The sequence below is a fragment of the Dipteris shenzhenensis genome, chromosome 12 (genome assembly GCF_047967505.1).
Source record: "Dipteris shenzhenensis isolate YYH24624 ecotype China chromosome 12, Dip_SZ_1.0, whole genome shotgun sequence".
Lineage (NCBI taxonomy): Eukaryota > Viridiplantae > Streptophyta > Polypodiopsida > Gleicheniales > Dipteridaceae > Dipteris > Dipteris shenzhenensis.
Genome location: NC_141607.1, coordinates 49,901,188 through 49,922,478, shown reverse-complemented (window position 1 = coordinate 49,922,478; position 21,291 = coordinate 49,901,188). Strand labels below are relative to the sequence as shown.

The 21,291-nt window shown below is 45.1% G+C and overlaps 1 protein-coding gene across 1 annotated transcript in view; it reads left to right on the top strand.

Moving 5' to 3' along the window:
* LOC147896341 (choline/ethanolaminephosphotransferase 1-like) overlaps positions 1 to 21,291 on the top strand; it is a 156,470-nt gene that overhangs the window by 91,940 nt on the left and 43,239 nt on the right. Inside the window, exons 5-8 of the mRNA XM_087382292.1 lie at positions 8,188 to 8,265; positions 8,552 to 8,627; positions 8,757 to 8,779; positions 8,918 to 9,018. Coding sequence (XP_087238418.1) covers positions 8,188 to 8,265; positions 8,552 to 8,627; positions 8,757 to 8,779; positions 8,918 to 9,018 — 278 coding nt within the window. The remainder of the gene's footprint in view (positions 1 to 8,187; positions 8,266 to 8,551; positions 8,628 to 8,756; positions 8,780 to 8,917; positions 9,019 to 21,291) is intronic.

The following is a 21,291-nucleotide window of genomic DNA, read 5'->3' as shown; positions in this document are numbered from 1 at the left end:
AGTATGCAGACGACACAGCCCTATATGTGAAGGATGATATCAAGTCACTAGAGCGAGTGAGACTGGCCTTAGAGGTTTTTTGCCTAGCCGCTGGGGCGAAAATCAACTGGCATAAGTCAGTTGCTTTTCTTACGGACCCGGGAGCCAGCTCACAGTGGGGTATTTTCCTGGGGTTTCGTTGGATCCCTAGAGGACAGACGACACGTTACCTGGGATTCCAAGTAGGTCTGGACATCACGCCGGCTCAGCAGTTCTTACCGGTCCTAGCCTCCATACAACGGAAGCTAGCCTTCTGGAGCACGGCTCGGCTATCCTTGGCAGGCAGGGCCCTTGTGGTCAACCAGGTCCTTGCCACTGCTTGGTACGTGGCCTCTTGCTGGTATTTCTCGAGATCGTGTGTAGCCCAGCTGAGGAGACTGGTGCGGAACTTCCTATGGTCTGACTCAGATGGTTCCGGCACCACCAAAGCCCGGTTCGCCTGGCAGACGGTCATTCTCCCCTAGACAGAGGGTGGCCTTGGCATCATAGATCCAGAATGGCAGAGTCAGGCATTACTTGGCAAGTTAGTCATCCGCGGTCTAACCCCAGGAGGGCAGACGTGGAAGCTCTTGCTTCAGCATGGTCTCAGTGCGTGTACCCCCCAGAGAGGGGGTGATTGGCAGCCATCTATCCGGTGGATCTTCACTTTTTCCCCACTGACTGAGCCCCGCTCCCCCTTCCTCTGTAGCCTCGTCTCGGTCTGGAGGAAGTTACGAGACAGCCTTTCCCAGGTTTCCCCTAGCTGTCGAGAGGAGAGAGATAGACAGCCCTGATCTGGAGCAGCCAGGTGACAGATGATACAGGTCGCCAGCTTGGAGAGAGAGCCCATATACCTTGGGTGCTTTGGGCGCGTGGGCCTGCGCGCTCGGTTCGGGTTTGGAGGGACGTCTACAGCCAGCTCAGCCCAGGCTAGCTGGCAGCAGCAGTAGGTACGGCACGTGGGATCCAGGCTGGGCGAGCGGAGATTGATGCTGCCATTCCTGCAGGTTGGAGGATTCCCATGATCATTAGACAGCTCTTCCTAGGAGATGAGAGGTGGCTAGGGCAGTTCACACCCCGTGGCATTCCTTTGGTGGTTGCAGGCCTTTTCTCGGACTCCTCGATCCACTTCTTCTTCGTCGCCGATGATAGCCGTCTCCAGAGCAGAGAGGTTGTGATCGACCCCCAGCTTCCCTGGCAGCGCCTTCGCATCATAGGGCTGCAAGGGAAAACGTGGCATATAGACCCCCTGATTATGCAGGACCAGGACTGGAGACTTTGGATCTGGGAGGGCTGTTCCTTGACAGAGGTGGAGTGGGACCCAAGGGAGTGGCGCTGGCCACCATTGGAGACCTTAGAGAACCCTACCCCCTTCTTCTCTTACAGTGCACGTACTGGTAGGCGTGCTCTTGGGGCCCTCCAGCGCGGGCTACCCACACAGGCACATAGTTGGTATGCCCAAGGGATATCTCTGGTCTTTCTTCGCACATTCTGGAAGACTCTTTGGGCAAGCTGGCGGCCGAGGAAGATCTCTTACTTTCTTTGGATGGTGGCCCACAAGGGGATACCAGTTGGCAGCTGGCTGAGGCAGATGGGGCAGGAGGGGCACTGCCAGATGTGTTTTCAGGAGGAGTCCCTGAAGCACTGCCTTTGGAGTTGCTCGCATGCTCAGACAGTTTGGAAGGGAGTCATGGGGATCTTAGCGAGGGCTGCACCCGAGCTAGGACCGGTCACTTGGGGAGCCGTTTGCTGGTGCAGCACCGAGATGGGACATCACTTGGCTTATGAGTTCTCTAGGCAGGATCCAGTTTTCTTCATCACGCAGGCCACCTGGGCATACATGGACAGCTTCCCTTGGCATCTGACAGAGACAGACGCAGGAGCGATGACTCGACACCTAGTTTGGGAGATCATAGGGAGCATTGCATGCTGGCATATCTGGACTTCCAGATGCGTGCAGACCTTAGGAGATCAGGTTTCTTCTGCTACCCAGACATTTGGAGCACGATCATTCACACGCTCAAGGGTCAGTGGGATCAGATTCAGGGGGAGTCCCGGGCAGGGAAGGAGAAGAGACGGCGCTTCCTTCGTGACTGGGACCACCGAGAGCTGTTCTTCCAGCACTCTGCTCAGAGTCTTCAGTGGCATTACTCACCCCCACCGTGGCTGTTTGTCCACTCTCCGATGATTATGCCCTGAGAGGCTTGTAATTAGTATTTTGGTTCCTCGGGCTGTATCCATTTTGTGATTGTAGCCCGCTGGCCTTTAGGCCCTCTTGTACTCTCGTTTTCAAGCAATATAATTAGCACTACTTTTTGCGCAAAAGAAAACATATGAGTGTGGCCCGAAGTATTATCTCTTGGTTGCGGAGCGTTGTTGAAATCACCACAGATGAATGCATAATGTCTGCACGGATAATTATGCATGGCATCCCAAATCAAAGCTCGACCATTGGAAGATTGAGGGGCATAAACCGATGCAAATTCAAATATTTCTACTTGAAACAAGCATTGGATAATAATCCATCTACCATGGTGATCATTGAGAGCCACAATGGGCTGAAGATCATGCCTTACCAAAAAAGCCACTCTAGAGAAAGAGTGCTGTCCAGCATAGAAAATATCATAACCAGCAAAATGTCCTTTGTGACCAGCATACATGTGCTGATTATGTTCCTGCAAAGCTAATATGTCTGGCTGCAATTGTCTGATATACAGCCACACAAGTTTCCACTTTCTACGATCACACAAATCTTGTACATTGAGTGTAACACATTTGATGTGGTCAAGCATATTTACCGCTATGGGACAGTTATGTACAGCAATAAACAAATTGACTATGTCTGCATCTCCATCTCAATATCTGGACCTCTGCCCTGAGAAGAGGAATCAGCCTGACGGGAAGACAGTAGAGCAGCAACGTCCTCTTCTAGGAAGAGGGTACGATTGGTAGTGACTGCAGCCCAAGTCAAACCGATGCCAGAGTTTTCAGCTGGTGTCTTGGCTTATGAAGATGCACCATTCCAAGTCCTGAATGGCAGAGGTCTCCTAGGAGAGAGAACTTTGCGAGGAGTTTGCCATCCTTCATCCAAAATTTTACCCTTCACCTGAGACTGAGAGGCCGAGGGCATAGGAAGAGGAGCAGTAGCATTTGAGACAGGCGGGGCATTACCTTTGTCTTGAACAACAAAAAACTGTTTTACCCCTTTGTTTTTTTACCAAAGAAGAGGCATTGGCATTCTTACTCTGAGGCGGAACCATTTCAGCTTGTACAAACATAGTTTGTACTGGCATTCTGGGAGCTCGGGAAGGGCATTGTGAAGCCATATGCCCAAATTGCTTGCATTCAAAGCTAGCACTTGCAAACAGCTCCCATTTCAGCTTGTAGAAAGCACTGCCCATGGAAACATTATTGACAGTAACTAAATAAGAAGCCGGTGTGGGATTATTTGTGTCCTGCAAAATGCAAAAGCGATTCGAATTGCCATTTGGTCTTGGTGTGGACAAACCACCTTACCAAGAGAGGCTGCAATTTTTGGCAATAGAGAAGACATGCATTGAGGAAAATCCACAAATTCTACCCATATAGGGCAGCGATGCTGAATCAATGCCTGATAATCCCTGGTAGGAGACCAGGGCAATACATGGACCATCTGCTGGCCATAGAAGAGCGGGGAGTGCTCCAACAAAATCCGTCTATGCTCTTCATCAGCCATTATCACTTAAAAAAACCCCCTCGGTTAAATGCACTTTCTTGACATAGCAACCACCCAGGGTTCACCAATTGCCAACATTTGCAGCAGCAAGCATCCGTCTTGGAAAGAAAATAAAGATGGCATGTTTGGCATAATCCTTCACGGGGTCGAAGATATCATCTACCTCAATCATGATACCTGCGGTAGGGACCGGATCATTCCAACTTTATCTCATATCCTGAAAGCCCTCATGCATTACTTCATATACCAGTTGAGCCTCTGCAAAGGCATGTAGGGGGGTCATCCTAACCCATTACCTGCTTTTGCTTTTTGCTCTGAAGCAATCTCTCTTTGTGAAAGGTCTTCTCATAAGGACAATCTGCCATTGTGACAGAGGGAGAGAAGGAACAGAAGAAGGACAGCAGGACAAGAGAAGAAAGGACAGGAGGAAAGAAAAAAAAGACAGCAGCAGCCCAAAGGAGAACGGAGAGCACAGAGAAAAGAACAAATAAAAAAACAAAGAAGGGACAAAAGAACAGAACGGACAACCTACGGAAAAGTATGTTGACAAAGAACAAATGATGACAAAAAATAGTACGTACAAACAATGACCAAAAACATGGGTAGCAGAGCATGGGATCGAGAGGGTTTGGCGACTTGGGAGAGACCCCAATCAAGAGCAGCCACCCATTATATGCTTTCATGGTGCATAGGCATGACTAGTTGCTATACGACAGAGATCTGTCCTATGAGACCACCCATCGATCTCCATGGATGAGGATCTCACCCCCTTATAGGTAGAGGAGAGACACACTTTGATACAATAGCAAGATCAGGTTCGGAAGGATGGGAAGTGGGCGGTAGTACGAGATGGGCGACTCTTTACAGGCCCCCGTCAGGCACAGGGCTCCTCCCCTAGTGTAGGGGCGGGGTCTATGGGACTCTGATATCCGAGACCCTATCCCACACCATTTGGAATTGTAATGGTACCTTATGGTCGAAACCAGGGAACTTCTCGGAATCCTATACAGGTCTTGACATAGTCTTCTATACAGAGACACATTAGAGTCTAGAGCGTCCTCTACCCGTGGGTAGTGACTACACTTGGGAGGCGGCTTACAGAGAGGAGACGAGGGACACTGGAGGAGTACGAGGGTCCAATGGAGTAGTGGTTCTCTATAGGTCTTCTCTTTTGGAGGCCATTTTAGTAGAGAAGATGAACTCACACTCTAGGTTTCTCTAGATCCGGATTCGATACGCAGGCATACATGATTTGTTCATAGCAGTATGCTACTTTTCCCCCGAGACCTCATACTTTGCCCGAGATGTTTGCGAGGAGATTGAGACATCACTAGTCGCAGCTCTCTATTAGGGTATCGTTGAGATTGAGACAAGAGACTGAGACATCACAGGTCGTAGCTCTCCATCAGGGTATCGTTGATTTTTGGAGTTGTGGGGAAGTCATCTTGGTTGGGGATTTCAACGCGAGGACAGGAACATGTTAGGTATCTCTCCTTGACTTCAGAGATGATTCAATTATGTTACCAGATCTCGACCTAGAAGATGCAGGTTTGTTGTGAGTCTTGGCCAAGCGAAAGTTCATGAGGTTCTATGCACTGAATTCATTGCATATGGGATTAACATCCTCGCCCTGTTCTCTGTAAAAAAGACATCCTCGCCCTGATGCTAGCAAAGCTGTTTAATGAAGTTGTTTGCCTTGGCTTCCCATGCACTTGGACTCTTAACACTATCTCACCTATCCACAAGGCAGGGGATCTCATGAACCCGGGGAACTACAAGACCATTATGATTGAGCATGTCATGTCCAAGATTTATGTATCAGTGCTTGATTTTGAGGTCAGTCGATTCGCAGAAATGCGGGGGCTTTAAGCATATGGACAGGCCGGGTTCTAACATGATCATGGGACCATGGATTACATTCTCACACTCGGATGTATTATTGAGAAGGCGAGGGCACAGAGGCAGAGGGTTTATTGTTACTTTGTGGGTTTTTGCAAAGCCTTGATACAGTTCTTAGATCCCGTCTCATCAGGCATTTGCAGGACTTGGGTTATGATCAGGAGGTTATCTGGGCAATTATGGCACTTTACGAGAGTCTCAGCCAGAGTTCGGACAGGAGAGCTGGATGAACAGATGAGATTTTGAGTATGATAACGAAACGAAACAAAACCTGTCGAAACGGCGAAACAGATGAAACGTTTCTTGTGACTATGGGACCAAATGAGCTCCCAGTGAAGCTTAGCTTCTACAGAGATCATTGCCTACATATCTCGGATGAGGGGTTTATTGACCCACCATGGTTAATTTACCCCATTCATTGAGGATCTTCATTGGGCACTTTCGGGTCTCTTCACCTAGACTCCGCATTGAGAGTGGCTGGGCAGAGGGTCTACCTAGGGAGAGGCGCATATGTATTTTTTGCAGCCTACAGGGGGTGGAGTTGGAGGAACATTTCATCTTCAGATGCCTTGTTTACTATGAGATCAGAGGACGATTTTATTGTCTATTCAGAGATAGCTCCGGGCTGTTATCCTGTTATCTCTCTTTTCCAGATCAGAGATACCTGGCCGCATTCATTCATGAGGCAGTTAGGCATCGTGAGTGCCTACTCCGATCTCAGAGACATGAGTGTAGGTTGGTGGACTCTTCTCAGAGCATTATCATTGAGTTCTTCCAGCCGGATCACATGGACTCCCCCCCTACAGGTCCTAGACATGATCGAGACCCAGAGCCAGACACAACAACTCAGGCAGGGGGTTGATGCGCAGATTACACTTGGGGACGTTCCCTCCATTATCGACTCTTTGCACCTTGCTCTCTCTCTATCATCTAACGATCCTACAAACTCTTTGCACCTTGCTCTCTCTCTCTATCATCTAACGATCCTACAACCTGCAAATAGAAACCAAAGATATATGAAATGGCAAAGAATATAGGACGTGCAAGCCGTGCAGCCCAAGAAGGTTATTTTACACAAAAGATCTGCGAAGGAAACTGCTTCAACTCAACTGATAGAAAATCCATTGATAAAAGAATGTGTAATCATGCATACAAACGCACCTTGCCACCTCAAAATCTGCCTTGACTCAATTGCTAATCTTTTTAACGTAGATTGAATTTATAAATTGTCCATATCTCTTCAACCGGTTATCTGTTTTCAATGAAACTTATATCAGAGCGAAGCTCTCTTTAAGGGTCTCCCTCCCATTTATTAGTTTCTTACAATGGGTCCAAGACAAGAAGTTATGAGTCTCTGTGTATGACTACTTATTTTTATGGTAGTTTTTACCCCCTTTCAGTAAACTATCCATATCTCTTCAACCGGTTATTTGTTTTCAACGAAACTTATATCAATACGAAGCTCCTTTAAGGCACATCCCTGTATGTACTTTAATTTATGATCGCAGTTTTTCATAGGGGGCCGGCAGCACTCCATATCTGATTTCATGCTTTCGCTCCCTCGCGATGATGGAAGGGAACACATTGACCTTGGAGCACATTTCACTTTGTATTATGATGGCAGTTGAGGATGGTGATGCTGTAGATGACTACTATTTCGATATGACTATGTAGGATACAGTTTTTCTGCTTTTGTATAGGATACAGTTTTTCTGCTTTTGTATGGGTGTGGATGCTCAGTTAGGAGCTCCACCCCTCCAGCTGGATTTGTTTTCACAGTCTCATAGACCCATCGGTCCTCCGAAGACTTTCATAAACTTTCTTTCTTTCTTTCTCTCTAAACTGATTTTACATCTCTCGTCAGTTCCAGTCCAGCTTCTTACTATAGTTGGATGCCTCCCAGCTATATCCTGAGGATCTTGCTATTTTAAAGCACCATCTTTGGTATCCTTCATGTCATAGATCTGATCATTTGATTGCTTCATGCGTGTTGCGGTGGGTGGGAATGTGTAGAGTGATTCAAATTTTACCATCTCAAAAACCCATAATAATCAACCCTAAATGCCATTATGGAACTTCCAAAGTCTTATTTTGGACCTTGGATAAAAGACATTGAAGTCCATTACACCATGAAGTTGGTCATCCATTGTGGTATTGATTCTTCTCAATGGCCAATTGATTAAATCCTCTTTATTGGTGCACATGTAAACACACTTATCCTTTTCTTTGAGATTAAAATTGCAGCTTCCCATGGTGGTTAAGGTGAAACTGCCTCTCAATTTCATTTTCCTCACTTGGAAGCTTTTTGGATGATTGACTGACTGACAAAGGAGTAAATCAATGGTGTGGTCTACGTTACCTGATTTTCACGCTTGATATGTTGTAAGATTTGTTCCTCAGAGGCGATGCTATCTCGGAAGTTGCACAATTCAGCTTTTTATGTTTTCCTGAATTCTATTGAGATTCTTTTCTGCATGAATTAATTTTTCTTTTTTCATACTTCTACTTTAGTTGCCTAGCAACTTAGCTCTGCGGATAATTGGTGTTCCATGCAGATCTATTCTCCTGGGTTTCAATCCGCTTCTCCAAAATGGGTTCACTTCATGCATGGTCTACTGCTATTCCTATATCAGGTTTGCTCCCTGATCTTATCAAATGTAGCATATCTGGGAGTCCACGAAACAGTAGAAGGAAATGTAGTCGAAGCATTTCCATATCCAGGATTTAGTTGGAGTTTCAAACATGTGGTATGCACTTCTGCATGTGGTCAAACGCAAGTCTTTTTGTGAGCTGAAAGAGCAGTGCAAATGGGAAGAGGATCAAGTCTCAAACCTTAGTTGTTGAATTTTAAGGACTGGAGTGTGGCTAGAGGTTGGTTTTGATGATCTGAGTGACTCTTGTTGTTTGGAATGTATCTAGACTTTTGATGCTGTTGATGGCAAGCAAGCTAGGCGCACCAGTTCTTCTAGTCCTTTGGGGGAACTTTTTGACCATGGTATGGCTCTTTTTGTTCTAAATCAGAATTTTGGAATGTAGTTGATCATGGTTGCAGCATAAAGCCAAGAGGTTTGCAGATTTTGTGAACATATGTAGCTGACTGCATACTCTTGACTTGTGTCTGCAGGTTGTGATGCTCTTGCTTGTGCGGTAAGATGAGCATTGCATTGTTCATGTTCTTGGGAAGAAATTTTCAAACCAGCAGCACTGATTGCTCAACAGAGTTATCTTTGTTTCTGTTTAGATTTACTTTTTGCAGTAAACCTTTTCCATTTGGCCACTTGACAGTTTGAGACAATGGCTTTTGGAAATACATTCATGAGTGGGAAGCATACATTGTGGTTTTGGGTGATATCCGCTATCCCCTTTTATGGGGCAACTTGGGAACAGTACGCTTCCGTCTCCTTGTATCTTGCATAGATCAAATTGTATGCCTTGTTATTGCAATTCTTTCGTCAAGTCCAATAACTTTTTATTGGTATCGGGGGTCTCATTTTGTCAATTCTCATGAACACTGCAAAACCAAAAGGGAAAAGGCCTCATGAAAATTTGGAATGAATTTTTTGAAATTTACTCTTTTGGAAGTGGTGGTTGGAAGGGAGAGATGTCTTTTTGTTGATTCCACAGAGCTTTTTTTGGAAGTTACATTTGTTTAGAGAAGTCCAGCACATGGTTGGCTTGAGTTGTCAATGATTCGACATGAGGCTGCTACCGTTGCTTCTTGCATCCTACCTTGATATGGAGTCGATGGGATGAGCTGTCCCATAGCTATTTGTACAGAGTATGATAAGTGGATAAGAGATATAAATAAATAATGAAAGAAAGGAAGTTTATTCAATTCTGCAAAAGACCAAAGTGTCTATCAGCCTGAAGAAAACTAGATATGATAAAAGATAAGGGATGCAGCCACTAAGCGGGCATTCACACCCAAGGATGATGTTTGAGATGACAATAACGAAATAGTGAAATACACTGTGATGTCTCTGCAGAAGAGCATAATTGTCTGCATGAGTGAAGGTGGCGACCCTGTCATTAGTAGGTCAACTGTCGCAGCCTCTGTATGTTGTGTCCCCCACAGGGCAGCATTGGATTGATTTCTCTTCTATAGAAGGTCATCCTCTCTTTTGGGTCGTTCTGTAGTTTTTTGCCTGTTTTAGCTACCAATCTCTGATGTCAATGGCGGTGTCCGGGAGTTTTTCTGCATTAATCACCCAATAGTCCAGCCACTCTATTCCTGTTTGGTACCAGCTCTTGTGTTTGGTTGCTTCCATTGCTTTGCAGGGGAGCTTGTCCTTACACATTTTTGATCCTATATTAATATATCTTATGTGTTGGCATAGGGCATCCCCTTCTATGTGTGGGCATAGGGCTTCACCTCCTAGTGTTTGGTTGCTTAATTGCTTTGCAGGGGAGCTTATCCTTCGCAATTTTGCTGTATTGAGATATCTTATGTGTTGGCATAGGGCTTCCCCTTCTAGTGGCAGCATGCCTGTTTTAGCTTAGTGAGATAGGGTGGCGAGTTTGAGTCTGATTAGAAACCCTTTTTGCACCACCCGAGTTGATCCCTCTAGAAGAGATTAACCGTATCATACGGTTAGGCCTCCTCCAGCTCTATACATCCCGGACTTGGGGAGGGGACAAGGAGTTCCCCACCAAGATCCAGTTCTATTGATCACTTCTTGAGAGTGTCAGAGGATGGACTCATCATCAAACCCCAATACCTTGAGTATCGAAGAGTCACATACTTTTTTTGTGTGGAATCTTTGAGTCATTATATTACAAAAAAAGCTATCCCAAAAAGGGAGAGCTATAATACATCAAGAGAAAATCTCACTGTAGGACAAATATACATCATGATCAAAGACATGAGATTGCAAGCAATCAAAAAGTGATTGCTGCAAAGAGTGTCTGAAGAAAGAGAAATAGGAAAAAACAGGATCACCAAAGACCCTATGATTGCGATCCTTCTAGAAAGTCCAGAGTGCCCAGTAGCGAACCCAAACAAAAAAGAAATCAAACTCCTGTCTGGGTGGATGTACACCAAAAAGCTAGAAGAACTTGCCAAAAGCAATCTCAGGAAACCGAGCTCTCAAAATCTGCCCAAGGAAGTCCAAGAAAGCACTAGAGGAAGGACAATGCCAAAAGAGATGAGGCACAGTCTCTCTCGGAGCGAGACATCTGCGACAAATAGAGGAAGCAATATGTCATCGTGCCAAGAGCTGTCCATGAGGAAGAACACCCAACAAAACTCTCCACAAGAAAACCTGCTGACGGAGAGGAATCTTAGAATGCCAAATCTGTCTCAAACGTTTCCGCCACCATTTCATAGGATGATTAAGATGCCAAAGTTGATTTGCCTTTTGCGAAATAAATGGTGGAGGAAGTAGAACTTTATAAAGAGAAGAGATAGTAATATGTGCAAACTGTAGAGGATGGCATGACAAGCTCACAGAAGAAAGTGTCCAGTCTTGAAGACGATCCTGTAGATGCAATGGAGAAACCGGTTGGAAAGATTGAAGCATCAAAGTAATCTTATGCCAAAGTGGACGATAATGCATTCCAAGGCCAAATTTGGCACCGGCTAAAGGAAAAGTAAGGGGAAATCCAGCATCATCAACAACATCCTGAACCAAACGAATCCCCTTGATACTTAGAAAATACGAACGTCGAGGATCCTGCAAAGCCAAAGGAAGGACGAACACTCTAGACCGATGTATACTTTCAGCTCTGAAAGAGTTTCCCTGCAAGGAATCACTGCCATGCCAATCCAAGCGGGAAAGGATGGACTGCACTATTCGAAGACAAATGTGCAAAGGCCAGGTTGCCAGTTTCCAATACTCAAGCTTTTTCCGAATCTTAGCCAAAACCCAATCAGTTTGTTGTCGGTGAGTGAGTTCCCACCCCAAAGGGTAACCAAGATGACGAAGAAACTGAGTGGGTGGAATGATATCCCCGGGCGCAAAGGGAGGAGCTTAGACTTCTGAAAATTAACATGAAGACCAGCTGCCAAACCATAAACAAAGAGGGCCTGCATCAAAGATCATGGGGCGTATTCTTCGGGGTAAAGAAAGAATCATCAGCGTAAGATTGAGCAACCGTGCTGCGATTAGCATCCAATTCCAAGCCATGAAGTGATCCTGTAGCCACAAGATGATTAATATATTGCAGCATAGGATGAGTAGCAATGGCATACAGTACACACACACACACTTTTTTTGGTAAAATCCAGTGTATCTATATTCTCATAAATTTACAAGATGAGAAGTCTCCCACACACTGACATTAGACTCCAAACTAGAGCCCAATGTAAAAAACTCAAAAACAGATAGAGAACACTTCAAGGCTAGTAGCATCCAAGTCCCTTGCAGCAAAACTGTCATATAAGGATTGCTTGAGGGACATTGTGAAGAAAATATATGCTTGAGGAAACTGTTGACCCATCCTGGAATGCAGTCTCTGAGTCCAAATGGTCCATAGTACCCAAAAGCGAGTCCAGTGAAAGAAGAGGAGGAATGGAGACATCTGAGATGAGAGGCATCCAAACATCCAGAAAAGTTTCCCAAATCTGATGGAGGGAAACCGAAGCCGCAGCAAATGAGAAATACGAGTGATCAATATGCGAGAGTGTGGGCAAGACCATAATAGATGAGGAACTGTTTCACAGTGATGAGAGCAACGGGGACAGGAGGGGGAAGCAATGCGGCGTGCTGCCAATTTCGCCCCAATGGAGAAAGCTCCCACTATACATCTCCAAAAGAAAAACCTCTGTTTCAATGGCAATTTGGCTTTCCAGATTTTCATGAGTCGTGATTGCCACCAAGATAGAGGCCTATCCAAATTCCAAAGAGTGTTGGCATGCTTATCAATCCATGGCATCAGATTTGTTGCTGATGTTGTGGATCAACAAGGTTGTATGCTTTCATTTCCACAAGCTTGCAGGACATTCTCCTTGGGTCTACATCATAGGTCCATTTGGAGAACTCTTTCAACTATGTTGCAGCCAGTTGTTCCGGTCCCTCCACTGTTTGTACACACTGTTTGTACAGGACAGATTACTGGACTGGAAATTGACTTCCTTACCTCCTGCTACTCATACGCTCTCAATGCATAATTTGACCTCCTCGAAGGTCTACAGATTTCTTCTTCAGTACACACACACACACACACTCTTTTGTAGTGAAATCTTATATTTCTATGTGGGAAACCTCAAAGGAGGTTAAAACCCACCAATAAGTACAAGGAAAAAATTTACAAGTAAAGCCTCAGAGCAAAAGTCATGAGGCAGCCAAAGTAAAAAGTTACATATCAAGCTGGAGGAGGATCAAACACAGCATCCTCCAGTTTCAAATTGTTGTTCTGTAAAAACTGATGCAGTGATGAAACCACACCATCAATAAAAACAAGCTATTTTTTGCCCTTGTGATTCTTCTTGATATAGGCTGGTACCCGAAATTTTTGAATCATAGGGTCAAAAATCTGTTGTAACATGGGATGAAAAGATTCTAGTGAAAAAGGTACTTCTGCATCCCGAACAGAAGAAGACTCTGGCACAGGCATCAAAGGCAAAGAGGCTAAATCAACATCTGTATCCTCCGATGAAAGAGCTGCATCTGATAAAGTAGGACTCAGCATTTCAGCTTCATTCTGAGGATCAACCTGAGAAAGAGTAGGGGTAGCATCCTAAGAGAGAGCATGCAGATCATCCTGTAAAATCCCCTCTGCAAGGGGCACATCCATATCCTGAGGAGAAGGAGACTGATGGTGCTCAACAGGGGTGCAATCCTGAGCTTCTTCAGCAAGAGGAAGATTGGCCTGTGATTTATCGACCTTCCTCCAGTAGTGCTTCGTAGCTGTAGAAGGCTTCTCCAAAGAAGCCATAGCAGAAACCGAAGGAGAAGAGAGTAACCTTGACAGCTAAAGAAGGAGTAGGAGGAGTGGGCCTGGATGTAGAAGGGTAATTACGTGCAAAATGACCAACCTGTTGGCATCGATAACATGCAGTGGGAAAAGATGCAAAATGCAGCTTGATGTGCATTGGATGGGCAAATCCTAAATCAAGATCCAGAGTAGATGGCACGGGCTGAGTCATATCCCACAAAATGCAAAGGCGAACATCACGGGAAGCTTGCAAGAACTCTTGTCGCGGAACATGAAGAGGCCTTCCCAAAAGCGCTGCAAGAGTAGAAAGATGCTGAAGAAGAGGCACAAGCAGCGCTTTGAGAGTAATCCAAACCGGACATTGAGTCAGAAGGGTAGCAGAAGGATCGAAAAGTGGATCCCAGGGCATCACATGAGCGAAGAAACCAGCCCCAGGAACACCAGCATGACTGACTAGCCGCTCCACCACATCAGACGAAGAAACATGGTGATAATAAAATCCTGTGCCCAGAAAGACAAAGGAGAAAATACAATCCGGACCAATTGCGGCTTCCAACGACGAAGATGAGCGGCAGAAAGAACCCTGCCCATAAAGTAGAGACAGACTCCAAACTGTTGAGCCTGTCGAAGACCTGAAACCAGAAGGGCAGAATCCAATGAACAAACAAATGGGAAACCCGATGAAGGATCATTTGTGACAGAGGCTGAGCATAACTGACGTAGAAGATCCAGCTGTTGGGAAGAAGAAGGGCCATCTGCGAGATCAAGCTTTGCCGATTTGAAAGAGGATGAAGAAGGCAAAGCACCACGCTTCCGTCGAATGAAAACTCGAGCAGGAGGAACAAAGGAAGCGAAAAAAACAGAAGATGTTTCGGGAGCCTGTACGGACGACCGTACATATTGTACGGGCTGTACGAACAGTGATAAGGAAAAAAAAGGAAAGACAACCAGGAATTATGTACTTCACCACATCGGATAGCTGAGACTTCATAGGGATCAGCTGCAATGTGGGTTCGTAGATGATAAGCTTATGAACCAGGTTCCAGAGCATGTGTCTTTGTATTAGGCATCGAGACAAACCCCCACAAAAACTGAGTGAACATGGATTACACAGACTCAAAGAGAGCCAAAAGACTACACAGCCCGAAACAGATAAACTTAGAACTAACGATGATGGTCCTGCCTGTAAGGTAGCATTGCTCAGCCAACTACGAACAGATCGCTATCTCTGGATTTCTTCAGCACCAAGGTCTCCTCAGCATCACCGGGCACTTGCTTGGCCAAAGCCTCCCTGCTGTCAGCCTTGAAGCGAACGTGTACCCCGAATAAGAGTCAGCCCATGCTCTTGGATTTCGTGGAGCTCACAGACTCAATCGCCCAAGATCCTCTCCTTTAACCGCACTATCAACACACGGCCAAAATTCTACAGGACTTCAGTAAGCGCCACTTACACCACCGAGCTCATCATCACCAAGCACCTAGTGTTCATTTGTGCCAAGCATGCAGTCAGAAATCCCCATCCCATCACGTACGTAGGCCTTTTTTTTGATGGGCGCTTAGCCTTTCGCTTTCATCTACGAGACCCCTAGTTACGTGCGTCGCTTCCTCTTTTCTTCAGAAATACTAGATTTCTTTACACATGATCGATCGCAATCCAGCCGCTCTACATTCCTTGCTACGTAGCCACCTTTGCATGAGCAAGATGCCTTCCCAATCAGTCCAGCCACCTCAGCCTAATTTGCCACCTCATCAGTGACATTTTACCACTCTCCCATTTAAAAAATGCAAATATTCCCCCAAGGCACATTAAATGCACATTTTGGACCTTTAGTCACACAATCCCCACACACATTAGCATGCACATTAAAGCTTGCATGCACCCCTGTACACACACATGAAAAGCCCCTTGACGTGGGCACCAAAACATGTCGAATTCCCGTAACATGCAAGTGCACATTGACTCAGGAAAATATTAAAAAGCCCTTCATGACTTGACTTTACATGACCCCAAAAACATTTCACTTGACCACACACTGGACACCCTTGCTCTAGAAGACTGATACAACCACATTGCATTTCATCATCTCCCATGAAGTCCGTGCAAAACATACTTTATCGTCTCAAAAAACTATACATTAGTCCATCATGCTTGTGAAAGAAAAATCCACAAATGCCAAAAGCCCACACCTACCCTAGATGTGTACAACTATGTGCCTACCCACAGCTATATACAGTGCTCAAAAACTTGATACAGATTTTGTCCTATCAACGGGGAAACCTGTACGGATTTTGCAGGTACGGATGAGGCAGGTAGATTAGGTACGGATGAGGCAGGTACGGGTGTCTGCACCACGTGTACCTGTATGGAGGGTTGTACGAAGGGCTGAACCGAAGGCTGTATAGAGAATTGCAGGGGTCGGGGGCTGTACGGAGTTCCGTACAGCCGGCGGAAGCTGTACGAATGGCGATGAAGATTGCAAGGTGGAAGACGAGGGTTGTACGGGCAAAACTAGGTAGGGAACAGAGGGGGTTGGAGGGTCGACCAGGGCTGCGGGGGCTCCAGAGCTCTCCATCGCTACCACTCTCACCTACACATCACACTTTTTTTTTGGGTAAAATCCAGTGCATTGTATTTATATTCTCATAAATTTACAAGATGGGAAGTCTCCAAAATGGAGAGTATCCCAAAGATCAGAAGCATAAAAAGAAAAGCTCTATGCAAGAAGCATTAGATCACCCTCATGGCAGGCATCATATAAGGATTGCCGCAATGAGGCTCGGAAAGATTCATATGACTTGTGAATTTGCCGGCCCAAGTATGCCAAATTATGCTCATTCCAGATTGTCCAAAGAGCCCAATATCTTACCCATGAGAGAAATAGTGAGTATTGAGACAAAGACCTCATAAATTTGCCAAATAACCAAAAATGTTTCCCAAATCTGTGACTCGGGAAACGGAGCCGAAGATGATCTGAAATTCTCCCAAGGAGGTTCCTAGAAGACGGGCAGTGCCAAAGCAAATGAGGGACAGTCTCTGAAGGAGCTTGACATGGTAAACATGTGGATGGTGCAATGTGACGTTTGGCAAGTGTGATTCCCACTGACAATGTGCCGGTCATGCATCTCCAAAGAAAAAGTCTTTGTTTCAAAGGCATTTTACACCTCCATAATATTCGGAGATTCTTCCGCCACCATGAGAGGGGCTTCCTGATATGCCACAGAGTATTAGTATATTGCTGAATCCATGGAGCAGGTTGAAGAAGCTTGTAGGCTTTGATGGAGGTCAAAGCAGGTAGAGGAACAGGATGAGAGCATGTAGCAGAGGGTTGCAATTGCCAATTCATAAGCCTGTCTGTGTCAGCCACAGGAGGAACAGGTAGAAGAGGATGTAACAGATCAGCAATTTTCTTCCATATGGACCTATGATGCATTCCCAATGCATAGGAGGCAGTGGCCTGAGGCAAAGATAAGACATAACCCTGATCATCTACCACATCATTGATGTATCTAATTCCCAATTTCATGAGATTATATGCCCGAACAGGTTCCTGTAAAGCAAGTGGAATGTCAAAGATGGCACTCCAATGAAGAATTTCTTTCCTCATTGAGTTTGTCCCCGAGCAATTATCAGGAGCCCATTTGACCTTGGAAAGTACTTGTTTCGAGTCAAGTATCAGAGCAGTAGAGCAAGGGCAGCCAGGAATCTTCCCTACAAATCTCCCAATGACAACCTCCCAATGATCAATAGTCCAATGGCCATAAGCAGATGTCCTCATGTTGACACACATGGATGCTATCATACAAGTCCATGGCTGTTGTTGACGGAAAAAAGTATGGAGCATAGTCGCCTTCCTTGCAAGTACATGATATCTTATATTGAGAACATTGAGTCCCCCATGCATCCTAGGAGAGCACACCATTTCCATCTTCATCAGTCTCAATGCTTTCGTAGCAGTTTTTGTCCTCCATAACAGCTCCATAGCTTGAGACATAAAGGTTGAAATATCTCTGGAGGACCAATGTAGCAAAGGCAAAAAGAACTGAACATAGGACATTACAATGGACTGTACTATTCTGAGTCTGACATGAAGTGGCCAAGTAGAAATTTTCCAATATTTCAGTTTATGTTGAAGTCTTTGGAAGATCCATTTTAACTGCTGCTTCCTAGTGATATGCCATCCTATAGGATATCCCAAATGCCTGACTATATCTTTGGAATGCACTACCTGACCTGGCCAGAGAATAGAATGCCAGTCACATTGTTTCAGGGGAAGCAATTTAGATTTGTCAAAGTTGACATGCAATCCCACTGCTAATCCATACAATGATAGTGTGGTCATTAGCATGTGAACTTCCCGGGGAGAGTTCTATGGCATAAAGAAGGAATCATCAGCATATGCTTGTGCCAAAAAAGATGCAGCCTTAGGGATTTTAAGACCAGTCATCTGTCCTGTGTTTGTAAGATGATCAAGATACATCAAGAGGGGATGGGTCGCAATGGCATAGAAGAGACCACTAAGAGGGAAGCCCTGTCTAACTGATCTACCCAATGTCCATGACCGAGATAGATGACCCCCAAGAATGCATTGAGAAGTAGAGCCAGAATAAAGCCAATAAATTGCATTTGCTATCTTGGGACCAAAGCCCAACTTTGTCATGATTTGAGAGATAAAATCCCATTGAACAGTACACACAGACACACACACAGAGGATTGCCATTGGAGAGATGCGGGTCTCGTTACATCAGCTGGCGATCGAGGCAGGGATTATATCAGAACTTTAAAGCAGATAAAATCCCGTGCCTGTTACCTTTAAGGAGGACTGAGATTTCTATCAATTTCGTACCAAGGGAGTCAATAAAATACCAAGAACAACTTTTACACTATGGATAACTCCAATTCATCCAATTCTGGGATCAGTGCTTAAATCAAAGTTTGTTGCAGGAGAACAGGGAATAGAAGGGGGAACCCACTTGAAGATTCAGTCAAATTTCCATGTGCTACTTCCAAAATCTTGCAATCACACGTGGCAGCTCTCCCCTTCCTTTCCCATGCAGTCGCAGGCCATGTGAATCTCTCTCTTTCAGCTTACAGGCAATGTACCTTGGCTGTCCACCAGGCTCACCCTTGGACAGCTACATGCTCCCTTTGTCAGATTCAAGGGAGATTCATGCCTATCTTGGAGCCCTAGTTGGGTCACGGGTGAAATTAGGCAAGGGCCCAGCTAACATAAACAGCCCTATGGTGGTTATTTGTCGGACTAGCCAGCCCTGCTTTAGTCCTTCCTGTGCATTCCCTGCTAGCTCAACAGCCCCTGCAGTCTGCCTCCTTGCCCTCGCATACTCTATTGCACTCGTTGCTAAGCTGTTCACCGAGTTTCAGCATCTGACTTTGTCTATCCAGCTTGCAATCAACAGAGGCAATCACATGAATTACCTCAGCCTGAAGCAGAAAAGCCTTTCCAGCCCCTTCACTCTAATTCATCCCTTCTTCTTGTGGCTCTCAGGCAATACTTCATCAATGCTGTCTATCGTTGTTACAAGCAGAACTGAAGGAAATCATGGCAAAATTTTCTCTATTCTGGGATCAGTTCTGATTTATAGCAGTTCTTGTTTATCTGAAAATACAATCTGTGGTTTCGGATTCCTAGAAGTATCTGGGACTGTTGAAGAAATATGAGGCAAATGACTTCCTTTTATGAGATTAGAGCCTGTTCTTCCACTCATTACTTGGAAAAGAGTTCTGATATCGTGGTTGCCAACCATGAGAAGATAGGAGCAATGGTAAAAGAACCACATTTTTCATTTGGTGGGACTCAATGCAAAGTAGGATCCAAGGAGGTCTGCATCTTGCTACTCACAGGGGGTCCACACCTTGACCGCCTAATCTTGTGTTGTGTGATCTCCCTTTTGCTTTTCAGGGCAAATATCCAAAAAAGAATCTTTAATTACTAAGTAATATGTAAGCGGGTGTTTTGCCCCTCACAGGGATGGAGTTGACAAGGGACATCATAAAGTGTATCTGCATAGGCTCTCCAAAGACTAGGGTCATGGATAGGACATGACAATTTTCTTTCTAGGAGTCAAACCCAAAATTCTTTGGAATTACTCTTGTAGAGGATGCGTAAGAGCTCTTTCTTGTGGTGCTTTCTTTCATGGCTAGTCTTAAAACCCTTATTGTCATGACTGCTCTTAAAGTGGAATCTAGACTATGATTATTATTGACTGCCTAACGGTCAAGGGGACCGGTGAGGGTTAGTTGGCAGTAATCTAATGGAACTGTAATGTACAGTGCCTTTTTTTAAAGGCATTAAAAGAACTTGGCAAGGCAGGCGGAATGAAACCTGTTGATGATGAAGTTATCTTGGAACCACACTATGTATCTGCCTCGGGTTAATTGAGATGGTGAGAGAGAAATTATGAGTGTTGAAATTGAGTATTATGTCAACTGGATGATACCCCAAACAGAGGCTACTTGTGGCTAGAGGCTTCTGTGTAAAAATATTGGAAAGGTAGCTCAAGTTTCAGTATCATGGCTGATCTCAAAGAGTGTGCAATGTCTTATGTAAGCTGTACATGCCTTTGCATGTGAGTAGTCCGAGCTCTGAATACATTTTCTGCTTTTGGGTAAGTAAAGCTAGAGAAAGGATAGATGCCACAGTTATTATAGGAGGGCAGCAAAGGAGGAGATTCAGTGCCATACAAAGGTCCATGATGTGGATTATAATTAGCCAAAGCATTCAAGACCTGTGAAATCCGGATGGGATGCGTGAATCTACATCCATCATTGTAGAGTAGGTCAACAGAATCAATTTTCTTTTTGTTCTTTTGGCTCTCTAGTGCATGTTAAAGGTCCCAGTCCCCCCTACTGTTTCCTTTCCCTTTACTTGTAGCTAAAGCGTCCAGGCCTCCAAAATCCAGATGGATGCCTGCAGTTACATCCTTATGCCATTGTAGAGTAGGCCATCTGAATGTCCTTCATAAACAAAAGAGATGTGGAAGAAAAGACAGAGAGTTTGAAAAAGGTTTCTCAGAGAAGAACTAGGGGTAAGAATTTCAAACCTCATCCCCCATGATTCTAGCAGAGAAAGGGATGCTACCCCTTGAGGGTGAAGCAAAACTTGAAAAAATAGAAAAGAACAGAATTCCTTGCAGGGTGATGGAAGCAACAAAAGAGAAAGGGTGGTTTAAAGAACCAAAGAACTGGTTAGAAACATGGAGCATTTCAAGTCAAGACCTACCGGGGAAAAAGGGAGCCATAAGGGGCTTTGTACAACAGAAAGTGGTGGACACCTTATGGAACAGATGCAAAGGGGTAATGGAGTTCTAGAAAAAAGAGGTCAATCCTATGCTCACATACAATGAGCATCTCTACATACTTACATATACAAATTTAGAGTCAGCTCACCCGACTTGGAGGTAGAGACAAGTAGATTGACAGACACCCCAAGTCAAGAGAGGCTGTGCAAGATATGTGGCGATAGTTTGATTGAGGATGAGCACCATTTTATCTGGTAGTGTCAGAGGTACTCCGACATCAGATCAGCACAGGGCTAGGATCTGATGACCTTTCTCTCCCTCCCATCACGGCAGATTGGAGATTTATTGATCCAGATCTCGGCACATAGGAGAGCATTCCTAGCACTTAGGGCGGGACGTTGATCACCAGTGGAGATCCTTTCAACCCTTCCTAACCCTTCTCTAGAGGTAGAGTATTCTGGCTACCACGGTTGGAGGAGATAGCACATTCTCTCTGGTCTCTTTATCTCCCATTATATGTTTGTAA